The sequence below is a fragment of the Panicum virgatum genome, chromosome 5N (genome assembly GCF_016808335.1).
Source record: "Panicum virgatum strain AP13 chromosome 5N, P.virgatum_v5, whole genome shotgun sequence".
Lineage (NCBI taxonomy): Eukaryota > Viridiplantae > Streptophyta > Magnoliopsida > Poales > Poaceae > Panicum > Panicum virgatum.
Genome location: NC_053149.1, coordinates 48755054 through 48768790, shown reverse-complemented (window position 1 = coordinate 48768790; position 13737 = coordinate 48755054). Strand labels below are relative to the sequence as shown.

At 51.2% G+C, this 13737-nt stretch overlaps 1 protein-coding gene and 1 pseudogene across 1 annotated transcript; one reads left to right on the top strand and one right to left on the bottom strand.

Moving 5' to 3' along the window:
• Positions 1 to 420: 420 nt before the first annotated feature.
• On the bottom strand, positions 421 to 1493 carry LOC120671863 (leucine-rich repeat extensin-like protein 1). Its single transcript, XM_039952125.1, has one exon. The coding sequence runs from the start codon at positions 1131 to 1133 to the stop codon at positions 750 to 752; it is 384 nt and encodes a 127-aa protein (XP_039808059.1). The 5' UTR covers positions 1134 to 1493; the 3' UTR covers positions 421 to 749.
• A 7917-nt stretch (positions 1494 to 9410) lies between these two features.
• On the top strand, positions 9411 to 9916 carry LOC120672165 (annotated as a pseudogene).
• Positions 9917 to 13737: the final 3821 nt, after the last annotated feature.

Genomic DNA, 13737 nt, shown 5'->3' with positions numbered 1-13737 from the left:
CGACGACGGGAGGGGGGAGAGGGGGTGGAGGGGTGACCTGGCGTTCGCCGGAGCCGGGATGGCTGCCGGCGATGCGGGCTTGGTGGCCGCCGGGACCGGAGTGGTCACCGGCGGGGTTCGCTCTCACTCTCTCAGCTAGAGAGAGAGACTAGAGAGAGAGAGAGCGCGGCATCCCCCTCTGCGAACAGGTCGCAATCCATGGAAACCTGAGCTGTCCGCTACTATACGCAACGCGATCCTGACCCATGCAGATGAGCCTTAATTGAATTGAGGTTTGGAAACTGAGCATGGCAGACGGATGCGGCCTGCTCACGGCCGCACCAGCTTGATCGGCCTGATCTCCGCCCCCCATGACCAGTGGCGCCGGCAAGTTGCTCGCAGAATAAGAGGAAGTAGAGCACGATTGACGACGATACACGCCATGAGAACAGAAAATTTGAAATCAGGAATGAACTTCTAGTTCCACATCTGCTTAATTTTGGGTTCCGTTTCATACAAGTGAAATTGTTCTAAAATCATCAGATTTTTTTCTAAAAAAAAAACTAAAGCAAAGAAAACCTTGATACATTTGCAACAACGAACTACAGCCCATGTATAGGATGGCAAGTAAAGATTATTATCGAAAAGTAGCATGCGTAAATACACTGGGATTGGAAACCCTCAACTGGAACGCCGGTAGGATCGCCTCCGCGCGCGCGTCGGCCTACTTACCGGAGGAGCCCGCCGTCATGTGGCATTGCGGTTGCGGATCACAAGAAGGCAGCCCACGCGGCGGCCACCGCGGCAAGCATGCCGGCCACGAGCGGGGCGGCGCGGCCCGGCGCGGCGGACGGCATGAACCCGGGGTCCTGCGGGTACAGCGGGCCCTTCCCCGGCGGCGTGCTCCCGATCTGAATGTACGCGCCCGGCGGCGGCGGGCAGCCCGACCCCGGGTAGTAGGCCGCCGGCGGCGGCGGGCTGTAGTAGTAGTACGGCGGCGGCGGGGGCGGCGACGGGTACAGCACGGGGCAGTCGGCGCCGACGCACGGCGAGCACCCGCCGCACTTCACCTCCCCCGGGGCCGCCGTGGCGACCGCCGCCGCGGCGGCGACGACGATCGCCAGCGCGAGGACCGGCGCCACCGGCCTTCCCATGGTCGATCGCGCGCGAGGCAGGTGCGGCTTGCAGTGCTCGGCTGACTAGGCTAACACTAACACGCTACGCTACGAGCCTACGGGAAAGGAGGGAGGCGGCCTGTGGTGCGCGTCGTTGGCCCCCTCAGCCGAGCCGCCCTCTTATGATGCGAGCGTGTCCATCTACTCCCGTTGTTTGCACTTGCAAGACTGGAGGGAATATTAGTTGGGGCTCCTAGCTTGGATCGGAGCAGCGGAAGGTACATACTATACGCTGGCAGTGTAACTACTGGAAGGAATAAGCAGAGTTGTGCTTCAGAATTCGAGTAGCAGACCAGTAGGAAGGCGTGGTGTTCATTGGGATCGTTGCTTATTGGGAAGGGACGCCTTGAGGCTTGAGCAGCGAGCGAGGGCCGAGGGGAGGGCATTCTGGGGCCGGTGGTTGGCTCGCTACCTTCCGCTGCTCCGCTCCAGTACGGCTCGAAAGCGACGGCGCATGTGGCGGCTCCTAAAACGGTGGGTCAAATTGGCCGGCCACATGCACGGCCGCCGTGCATTATCGGCACCCGCGTGGCATTATGGGCGGCGGTGCGGCGACGGGCCGGGCGGCGCGCGCGCAGATAACGCGCGCCGCGCCATGGCCGCGCCGAGGCGAGGGCGCGCGCGCGCGTTCCGCTCGGGAAGGGAGCAGAGCACCGACGACGCGGCCGCGCCGCATGTGCGCCCTGCCTCCGCGCCCGACCGCACATGCGGCGGGCGAGTCCGTGCGCGACGACGCGTCGAGCCCTGGCTACCGTAGCGGCGAGAGATCATGCTCGCGCTCATGCGCATCATTGAGGTTAGGAGCGGGGGGTCGCGTAAAGGTGGCTTCACCTGCGTGCGGTGCCAACTGCCAAGTATAATGAAGCGCCAAGAGAAGCTTCCGATATGCTCCGGGCTGTCCTGCTTGGGCGCGCCATGTGGCCGCTGACTACCGAATCAAGTTCACCTATCCGCTACTCCCCTTGCTTGCTGGTTGCCGCCAGTCCCCACGGCATGTTTCATCTTGACGTGCAAATTCTGCTCAGCAGCCTTTATCCATGAAAGATTGGAAGTACACACTATACTTCTGTTTTACTACAGATAACGTACTGCAAGTAGCATGGAGTGGTAAAAGTTTACGAAAGTTGATCCGCTTCACATGCACGAATCTGAAAGCATTTCGGTAGGAGAGCTAAGAGTAGCGCGGGGGCTTTAGCATGGAGTGGTAAAAGTTTGTGAAAGTTGATCCGCTTCACTTGCACGAATCTGAAAGCATTTCGGTAGGAGAGCTAAGAGTAGCGCGGGGGCGCTGGACAGCGCTCGCGCGCCGCAGCGAACGGGTACGCCTTCTTTCTCTTTCTACTGTTTTTCTTCCTCCTCCTTCCTCCTTTCTTCTTTCTTCTTCCGTCTCTGTTCCTCCCGTCGCCCCCGCCGGCAACCGCCTCCCCCGGCTCCGGCGGCCTCCGCCGCCGCCCTCCACCGCCGCCGCACTAACCGAGCACGCCACCGCGCCGCCGTCGCGCCGTCCTGTCGCCCCCGCCGCCGGCCACCGCCCACCGATTGTCCGGCACCGCCTGGCCGGCGGCGCCACCGCGCCGCCGTGCCCTCCGCCGGACAACCCGCCTCCACTGCCGGGCCGCCACCACCCCCGGCCCCTTCCTCTATGGCTGGTGGCCATGGGAGCCGGCGAGCCACCCCCACCCCCAGCAACCCGAATCACGAAAGCCGCCGCCACCTCGGCCGCCGGCTCCGCCCACCTCCCACCATCCATAGCCGCCCCCTCCCTCCTCCCCCCAAACCTTAGGTCGCTCCTCGGCGGCAGCGGCGGCGGCGGCGACGGGCGTGTGCGCCGCTACCGCGCGCCGCTATGGGTAGCAACGCACGCGCGCCCTATAAGGAATTCAGAGTAGCGCTGCTACACACATGTGCAACTGGTTTTGCATTTCCTTCTTTTCAGGATACTGAGCATTCCAGCTAGGATGCCCCATGGCCTCTCAACTGGTGGAATTGGCGCCACCAATTTCCTGTGCGAACAGAGAAGCTAAGCTGGACCGAAGAAATAATTTAAACGTGCATCAATTGGGAGCAAGAACGACACAAAAGCAGGCGAATATACAACTGCGCTGACGGAAACTGAGTTGGCGCAACTGTGTCTTGTTAATGATCCAATGGTTCATGCCTTTTCTTTAGCACAAAAGGTTCCAATGATTAGGCATGTGCGGTAGGCAAAACCCAGCTAATCAATCCGCAAATGCAAGGACTGCTAAGTGCTAACTGCCCAAAGCCACCGTGCCTTAAACTACAGTTCACAACGGTAGACATGAACGATCATCAAAAACTGCAAGTAAAATCGGTAAGTCTTGCCTCTAGGGTTCATTCCTCCAAGTGCTCAAATTCCTATGTTTTTAGCATTTTTTATCAGTTTGAACTTAGAGAAGGATTTTTTTTTGCAATGGCACTAGAATTTACACTACAACATCTTAAATACAACCAAACTTCATCTAACAAAAGGAAAAAAGATCGAACTTCTGGCCTAGGGGATAAAAAAAAGACCCATGCACGACATTCTTTTCAATCTCATCATGCTTCCGTGCAGACGTCTTTTTCTTCATTTTCCCCATTTTCCTAAGACAACGCATGCGCGCGGAATTGAGCACAGCTGCCTTGCTAATCAATTTTGCTCACCCAAGCTATGAAGCACCGTCACTGTCGAAGTTCAGCATCTTTGCTACAATAATCAGCTTAGAGAGGCCCGGCCGGCGATGAATTCCTGAAACAGGAAGATTTCTCAACAGTGCTATAAGAAAAATAGCTGGTGTTAGCTCACCTGCTTATTTTTCTCTTTCACCCCTCATTTTTTGACGGGAAATCCCCCCCCCCCCTCCCCCTCATCAAGGCCTATATGTTTGGCCAACAAGCAGGTCCCAGTTTTCATTGTGAAAAATCTAGTTCAATGCTCCGATGCAAGTTGTTTCTTTAAGGCGAGAATCGGAACCATGTTGCAGTCTGAAAAATGTTTGTCTAAGAAAGATAAATATTTAATTTTCGTTACCTGCAAAAAATATTTGATTTTTTGTTTTTTTATATTCATACCGATCCTATCTAACCTTGATTTACATGCAAGGCCGAACTGAAAGATGGTTTAAGAATACTCCTTGAAAAAATGTACTAAATGAGGAAAAGGAAAAACACAAATTCTAACAAATTCCTTTCAATTTTTTATGGAAACATTTTCTTCTCTTTTTTTATAAGAATTTTTTTGAAGCCTCCCTTTCTAGGTACAGATCTAGTATCTATTTTTGTACACGTACAGAAGTGCATCACACACTCACACCCTCACACACATACGCAGACCTACATCTACACACAGAAAATATGATGTGTCATTCGTGATATCGGCAGAGCCAACTTGATTCTGCAGACGACGGACAAGTCGTACCGACTATTGTGAGGTCACGCGAGGGAGACGACATGAAACTTTACCGACGACAGCGAAGAAGAGAGAGACACAACAGCGAAGAAGAGAGAGGACACGATCATATTTCACGAACGCGACGTCGACTCCGTCGTCCGAGCACCGCCGGAAACCATATAACCTCGCGAGCATAGACCTCCAGCCGCCATCACCAAAGACGCCGGCACCAGCTCGGAGGAGAGGAGAGGAGGTCGCACCGTAACCCACTCACCGGAAAACTGCGCGACGAAGGGCATGGGGAGCTGAAGCCACCCCAGATGCGCCCCGCTCCGGTCCTCCCCAGCCACTCCACCATCACGGAGAGCAGCAAGAAGAATAGCAGCGACGAAGACGAACCAGGAGGCAAACAAAATCCGCGGCGACCACATCACCGGGAAGAAAGCAATAAACCTGCAGCTCACGCCCATCCGAGAACAAAGGAGGGAGCAGCAGGAGAGCAGGGCGCCGTCTCCATAGCACAACATCCACAGCAAGCTCGCAGACAAGATCCCCATGGGAGCTGCGACGGAGCAAAAGCTTCGACCGGCGGCATGCCGACGCCGTCAAAAAGGCGGTATAGCCATAGGACTACTAGCTAAGCTATACAAGTTTGCCGAACGTCGATTCACCGACCCTCCACCACGCACGGCGCCGGAGAGGCTGCCGGCGGAGGAGAATCGACGAAATCGATGCCGGATTTGAGGATCGCTCTGAGTTCGCCTCTTCCTCCTGTAGCAGGGGAAAGGGTAACGCTAGAAGCCTCTCGTCCAAAATTTACTGGTGCCTTTTTTTTATAAGAACTAGCAAGATGGCCCACGCTAATAGCACGGGTAGCTAGTATTTTATTTATTTTTAGATCCTTTTAACTTAATAGAATAGATGTATTTGGTATTTTATTTACCGTACCTCTCATTCGCTCTTGTTGAATACTACCTACAACTTTTTATGTATAGAATATTCAGTCGAGAATTCAACCCGATAAACCTATGACAACGTGATGATGATGGATGCCTTTCTGAAATCTGGTTAGCAGCATTATGGTGGGTGGTGTGATGGCCGATAACATATGCATGCAAGAGCTCGCCATCATGCTCTTACGCAGATTCAGTCTGACTGACTATAGTTTGACTTCTTAGCTTGGCTTAATGCACCGGAGATGTTCAAAATAGAAATCATTTGAGACATTGTGCTAATATAATTGATGTTGATAGGCCCTGTTAGTGTTTTATTGTAAGTAACATGTATTGTTATCCGACATAGCTTTTTTTCTACTCAATTTCCACCGCTGATCTGATCCCGTGTGGCTGTCAGTTGTCAGACGCAAGTTACACTCTACTTCATGTATCAGTATCATCACCGACATCGTCGAAGAGAATTCTTGAAACCAATGTCCGTAGAATCTGCTCTTAGCATTTTCTTTTATTTGTGGCAGTACATATGTTTACAATATTGATCAATTATTATTTGTCTTCTTTAATTAATATTTAGATTAGATTGACACTTTTTTCCTTGTCATGTTGGGTACGAACCAATTTTATCTTACAATATTTGATATTATTGTACAAAATGTTTAGCTATTTATTAATCATATTTAATATACTATTTGAATTATTCTTATCGACTTAAGCAATAATACCTTCTGCGTCATTCAGTTTCATATCTAGGAGCAAAATAACATGCATCAGCAGTCTCCCTGACCATGCGTAGTCTTTTCTGAAGTTTCTAGACCTTGGATGTAAGTACCGTCCCTTGAAAAAAAAGCTCTTACGCAGATTTAGTCTGACTGACTATGGTTTGGCCTCTTAGCTTGGTTTAATGCACCAGAGAGGTTCAAAATATAAATCATCTGAGACATTGAGCTAATATAATTGTTTTTTATAGACCCGTGAGTGTTTTGTTTTAAGTGAGATGTATGGTTATCCGACGTAGATTTTTTTCCCTACTCAATTTCCGCTGATGATCTGATCATGTGCGGCTTTCAGTCATCAGACGCGAGTTACACTCCACTTCATGTATCAGTATCATCACCGACATCGTCGATGAGAATTCTTGAAACCAATGTCCGTTGAATCTGCTGCGTCTTTTTATTTCTGGCGGGACGTATGTTTACAATCTTAATCAATTATTATTTGTCTCCTTTAAATGATATTTAGATTAGATGGGCATTTTTTTCCTTATCATATTGGGTAAGAACCAATATTTTCTTACAATATTTGATATGGACAAAATGTTTAGCTATTTATTAACCATAATTAATATACTATTTGAATTGTTTCTATCGACCTAAGCATTAATAAATTCTGCTTCATTCAGTTTTGTATCTAGGAGCAAACTAACACGCACCAGCACTCTCCCCATGCGTAGTCTTTTCTGAAACTGAGTTTCTAGACCTTGTATGTAAGTACTGTATCTTGAAAAAATGTTTTACACGAGCACCAGCCATGTTTCCTTCTTTTGCCTTAAACCGAGGACTGCATTATTTATAGAACAAATCTATTTCCTCTATATATTTTTTTGTCCATCGATACAATTTAAATCCATAGATATTGATGGTGTACAATTTTTCTCTTTCTTCTCTGATTGTTGTTAGTGATATATAGGACAGTTATTTGCTATGGGCTCTCTATTATTTAAATATTTGATTTCCCACGTAGAAATCAGCTATCAATTTCCTTATTTTTAATTTTTAATTTTTATATATATTGTAGTAGTCCATCGATACAATTTAAATCCGTAGATATCGATGGTGTACAATTTTTCTCTTTCTTCTCCGATTGTTGTTAGTGATTTATAGGCCAGTTATTTGCTATGGGCTCTCTATTATTTAACTATTTGCTTTCCCACGTAAAAATCAGCTATCAATTTCTTTATTTTTAATTTTTAATTTATATATATAGTAGTTGTAGTTGGTATGGACTCTTGGTGTTATTCAAGACCGTTAGCTCTTCATAAAATCTGACGGTGCATATCTTTTTCTTTTTTAGATTAACGTGGGAATTTCTACTCTCTCGGTGAACGTGGTGGGTTCTTTTAACTTTTTCTAGCACTCCCTTATTAATATAATAGATAGATTGATAGGGAACCGGCCAGCAACCCACTTTCCCTAAAACTAGGCCAAGACAACGGGCTTGGGCCTAGCACTAGTTGCAAAAAATTCTAATTTGGGCTGAATCTTCGCTTCGCTTGCATGCTGATTAGACCTGACGCTGATGATGGATCTACCCACTTGGGTTTGAATTTTAGAATCAGTATGGGTGTTTGTACCTTCAGTCATGATTAGTACTATGATTTATTGTATATGAATAAATGATGCTTATATGAATAAATGATGCTATCTTCCAACAGGAGATGACATGATCGCCAAAATAAAAGTAGTCTTTCAGCCTAAAACAAAAAAAGAAGAAGTTTTGTTTCCTTTTTTGAACCGCAACTAATGCTATGTGAACTTTTTCTCTTTGCGAAACACAGTACATACGAAAATGCTATATGAACTTGAAGCTATATTAACTTGCTGCGCTTAGCTATGGTAATGATCATCAGATTATCCAGACTGATAGAAACATTAAAAAAAGTTGCAAATAAACTTGCCTCTCTCGGTTTAGCCTCATTCAATAATTAGTCTCGGAACGTTTTCATCTTAAAAGAAATCTGATCAGTAGTTAGCTTACACGAGTCTGTTTTAGAGCTCAGTCATGGCTCTCTCGGTCGCGATAATGTATAGTAGTTGAAAAATCTTTCTAGAATTCTGGGCATACATAGTAAGAACATTTGCTACACGATTACCGTTACTATTAAACCACAGGCCTTTGCCACGTAGGCGAGATGACCCGGTAGTATAGAAGAGTGGCAAGCAGAAAAATCTATTCATCACACAGTGCGATTTGGATCCATTCCATCGCAGAGGTGATGCTCCACGCTAGATGAGGGGGAGCAGCCACCGGCGAGCTAAGGGAAGGGTGGGATGTAGGCGGAGGGGCCGCCGGCGAGGTCGTCGGTGGCAGACCTTAGGGTTTTGAGTTGCCTGGGGTGGAGCGGGCATCATGATCACCAGCCTTAGATGAGGGGGTTCAGGGGTGGCGGCGGCCTGGCGGTGTAGGCAATTCAGCCGGTGGAGAGCGAGGGGCTGGCCAAGGCAGGAATTCTGGTGGGCGGTGCTGGGCGGCGAGGGCGAGGAGAAGATGGCGGTGGTGGCGAGCAAGGTTAGTGTCAGCGATGGTGGAGGGTAGCGGCGGAAATGCCGCCGGAACTGGAGGAGGCGGGAGAGTAGATTGCGAAATAGAGGAAGAAAAAGAAGGTGGGAGAGCAGCACGAGTTTCTTCGATAGGCCGACGAAAATCATTTAATTAAAACATGAATAGAATCCGCCGGCAAGCGACAACCACACGCTATCTTAAGCACGGAGAAAGGAACAGAAGTCCAGAACATTCCATCAATGGGTGCACCCCACCCCGATGGTGCGTGGCACTCTAGAGCGCTGATGAGTCACCGCCGTCCTTTCGGCCGAACTGGGCAAAAACAAACTCGTCACGCACCACGTACCCTCTCCGCCGAGCCACACGTCTCCTACCCGAAGCTTTTATATACGACCCGTGTGTTATCCGTGTTCGGCTGGTTGCTACTGGGCTGCTTCCGGCTGTTGCTGGTTGCTGCTGCCGTTCGGATTGCTGCTTGCTGCTAGCTGCTAGGCTGCTGGCTGCTGCAGCCAAGAGCAGCCCCCTCCACACCAGCCGAACACGGCAAATCCACACTTCAAAACTTAGCACAGGCAAAATCTTATTGGTCCCCAGCTAGCAGCAGCAGCAGGCAGCACCAAGGAAGCAGCGATGGCGTTCGTGCCGGTGTGCGTGCAGTGCGGGACGCGGAGCAACCCGTGCAGGTGCAAGGTGCTCGGGCCGACGCTGGGGTTCGTGGCCTTCGTGGTGGCCGGCGTCATCGAGTGGCCGCTGGGCGCCGCCGTGTACCTGTTCCGGCACCGCAAGGGACGCCGCATCATGGCGCACCCGGCCACCGCGTCTACCCGCGCGTCACCAGCGCCATCCCCATCTGATCAAATCCGCCGCCCGGTGGTGCCGCGCGCGGCTCCTCAAGTAATCTACCTCGATCGGTGCCGTCTCCTCTCTCTTACTCCGTGTACTCCTAACCCGGACGGGTTTGAGGGTTGTGTCGCTGCGTATTGAGATGTCAGTCAGTCAGTCCCAATGTGTGAATCCTAGTACATCTTTTTTTTCTTCTCTCAATAAGAGTGTCAAGCGTGTGGTTTCGGTTTGTACATTTGCAATCTGTTTGTAATCATCACCATGAATGTTCGTAGCATCATCAATGTAGCTCACTGGACCATACGGTGGTCACGTGCTGTCTTGACTTGTCCCAACTCCATTCCGAGTGAGAACCATACGAGTCCTGTTGGGCCGAGCAAATTGACGCTAACAGCACACATCCTCAAGGCTCAAAAGGCCCAAACACATCGGAAAGCGAATCTTAAAGGAAAGAGAAAAATTGACGCTAACAGCACACATCCTCAAGGCCCAAACACATCGGAAAAGCGAATCTTAAAGGAAAAAAAAACGCACCAGTCTTCTTAAGCGTTTTTTTATATTTTTTTTACTTTCGTTTTCAAAATTTACAGAAATATACCCCAGCCGCCCTGCTGCCGGGCGGCCGGGACCTGGTCACCCCGCTGCGGGGCGGCAGGGGCTTTTCTGCAAAAAAATTCACTGAGAATTTGCGCTGAGGCCCCTGGAAGACCGGTCGCCCGGCAGCGGGGCGGCCGGCCCCCCAGGCCGCCCGGCAGCGGGGCGACCGCCTCCCAGAGGCCACCGGCCCTCGTTTGCTTCACCAAAAATTCAGAAAAAATTCTCGATTTGTCGTAATACTATTCATATAACATATAATAGTCTAACAGTTCATTGGTACTGCAAAAGTGTGCTTGCATTGCAAGATAGCATAAATGAAGTTTGAGTACAAAATATGAAAACCAAGACGACATGTCCATAATAATAATAGAGAAACAAGTGGCAACAACTAACCAGCCCTATCGTGCCGACCTCTCTTACGTTGTGCATGTACGTGATCTGTAGGGTAGTTATGACGGTCCGGTGGCCTCACGTCTCTGGCAGAACGGCGTAACTAAGCTAGAGGTGTATGCAAGCTGGGATCATCGTCCTGGGCAGGCGTAGCAAACAACCGTGTAAAGTCGTCGAAGGAGGCCTCGTCGTTGTCTTGAGACCACCCTACGGATTACAAAAAACCTTTTTTTAAGCAATGTTAAATAGGTGAATGCAATTATGTACAAATGATTGTACGTACCCTGTGTTGGAGGTGGTGGTGGATAGGAATAAACTCCTTGATATCCTCCTGGTGGCGGCATAGGGTGATACGAAGAAGCCCCCGCTCCGGTGAACTGTTGTGATCCTGAGTGTAAATAGTATTGTATGAGCCTTCGACCATAAAACATAAGCAAATAAAATTATGCACCACATATTTACCTAAAGTCCCTGCAGCTGGTGTCATAGAGGTAAACTGGGTTCCTCGAAACAGAGCTCCTTGCGAGGCACCTGACCCTCCATAGGGCTGAGAACCGGGGTACCCGTACCTTGTGTGGAGTCGTACTTAAATATTACCTACAAACATACGAGAGACTGAAGAATAGTATTACGACAAACCGAAATTTTTTTCTGAATTTTTGGTGAAGCAAACGAGGGCCGGTGGCCTCTGGGAGGCGATCGCCCCGCTGCCGGGGGCCGCCCGCCCCGCAGTCGGGCGACTGGTCCTCCAGGGGCTTCAGCGCAAATTCTCTGCGAAATTTTTTGCAGAAAAGCCTCTGCCGCCCCGCAGTGGGGCGACCAGGTCCCGGCCGTCCGGCAGCGGGGCGGCCGGGTCCCGGGTATATTTCTGTAAATTTCGAAAACAAAAATTTATTTTTGTAAAAAATGAAAATAAAAAATAAAAAAATAAAAAACTGCTCTTCTTAAAGCACATCCCCAAGGCCCATATTACTACGGGGCAGGTGCCGAAGCCCATTCGTCACGCCCAAATTTCTGGACGCTGCCGAGGACAGAAACTAGTAAATGAGCAAATTCGGAAAGATTTGGCGTTCATGGCAACAGATACTAGAATCACATGTATAATCGCAGCACCTCCAACAATAATGATGTACTCATTTGATGCGCATGAAGATCCGCCCCCACAAAATTTCGCCATCTACTTCTTCCATCGATTCCACAGTATGAAATCCGTATCGGAAACGATTCCGAAGATCCGCCGTGGTGAGCGGGGTCGTTCGTAGAAAAAGCCTCCTATAGTCCTATCCGCTCCCGTTGAATTCGAACCCACGCTCGTCGCACCGAATCCGAACACCTCGCGGGCTCCGCCAACCGCCCACCTCCTCCGCGGATCGCAACATATAGCCTACGCGTACGCCTTCCTCCTCGTCCGATCATCACGACGGAGATGGAGCCTCGTCCAGGAAAGCGGACCAAGACGGAGTCCGAGGCGGAGGCGGAACCAACGCAGCTGCTCCCCGACGACCTCGTACTCGAGGTCGTCGCAAGGTGCCCCACGATCTCCGACGTCATCCGCTGCGCGGCCGCCTCCAAGCCCCTGCGCCGCGGCATCCTCCACGCGTCCTTCCTCCGGCGCCTCCGCGGCTTCCTCAACCGCTGTGGCGGGGAACACGGCGGCCAAGCCCCATTTTCCATCCGGAACCTCCTCCTCGGCCTGTACCACCAGAGCGGCGACCCCAGTCGCCAGCCGGCGTTCGTCCCGGCTTCCGACGCCGCGAGCCTACCCCCGTCGGTGGCCGCGCTCCCGCCCGCGACGGGCCGCGACGGCGCCGCCGATTGCGAGTTCGGCCCCTACCTGCCCGTGGCCTCCCGACGCTCCCTCCTGGTCCTCCGGCGGCGGTGCAGGAACAGCGCCACGGACCACCTCGTCGGGTGCCACGGCCTGCACCCCGTGGAGCTGTCCGTGTGCAACCCCACCACGGGCGAGCGACGCGTGCTCCCGCCCCACGACGTGCTCGACATGTCCCACGCCCTGCTCGACGTGGACCCCATCGCCCCCTCGTCGTTCAAGCTGCTCGTCGCGGAGCTGTCGGAAGGCGACCCCTACACGCTCTACGTGCAGATCTTCTCCTCGGAGGACGGCAACTGGGGCCCGCCGCTGGCCTGCCCCATCACGAGCGGCCGGGGCAACTGGGAGGCCTCGTGCGAGTTCGCCTGCACCGCCCGGCGCCCCAGGCCCGTCGTCCTGGGCGACACCGTCCACTGGCTGTGCACCACGGATTCGGGGGACCGCATCCTCACGTGGCGGTGGCGCGGAGGCGCGGCGGAAGAGGCGTCGATCGTCAAGCTCCCGCGGGGATACAAGTTCGGGCGGCCGGAGAAGTGCCTCGCGGTGCTGCCGTCGTCGGCGGGCGACACAGCGGGGTCGCAGGCGGCGTTGCTGAGCTTGATCGTCCAGGAGCGCGGCGAGATTGAGGTGTGGGCTCGCGAAAAATGCTGCGCCGGATCGGCCAGGAAGTGGAAGCTGTGGTATCGTGTCCAGGAGGCGAGCATCCCCCGGCCGACGGATTTTTGTAACGGATGGTTGAGGGGCGCCGAGCTCTCATGGTTCTGCGAGGGCAGCGGCACACTCTTCTTGCAGGCGGGTGATGAGACCGTGAGCCCTCTGCTGCTCGAGCTGGAAACCATGGAGGTGAGCAAGCTGGAGGCCAAGAAATGGGAACTGAACCCGGAGCCCGAGTTCTGCCCGTACGAGGTTGATCTGCTCTCGTACATACTGTTCGTGATGAAGAGGTTCTGATGGCACCTTCTTGTTTGTCTTCTGTTTAATTTTCCACTTTTATTTCCTATAAGGTAAAAAGGCATGTTCCATAGGTACTCCTACTCATTTTTCTCAACAGTCAACCTTATGAAGGCTGGATGATCTACCAAAATTTTATTTCTGTTTTCAAGAGTCAGACCTTGTTTGGTTTTTTAAATAGTTGTTACATGGAATGTTTGGATGTCAATTTAAATGTTCAAACGCCAACTTAATATAAAACTGATTGCATAAGTCGCAATTAGAGCTCTAGACTAATCTATCAAGTATAATTAATACATAATTAACATATAATTACTGTAGCAATTAATGGTCAAATTATGGACTAAT

Bases quoted from the DNA above. Each gene is read 5' to 3' on its own strand.
- LOC120671863 (XM_039952125.1), bottom strand. From the start codon at position 1,133: ATGGGAAGGCCGGTGGCGCCGGTCCTCGCGCTGGCGATCGTCGTCGCC.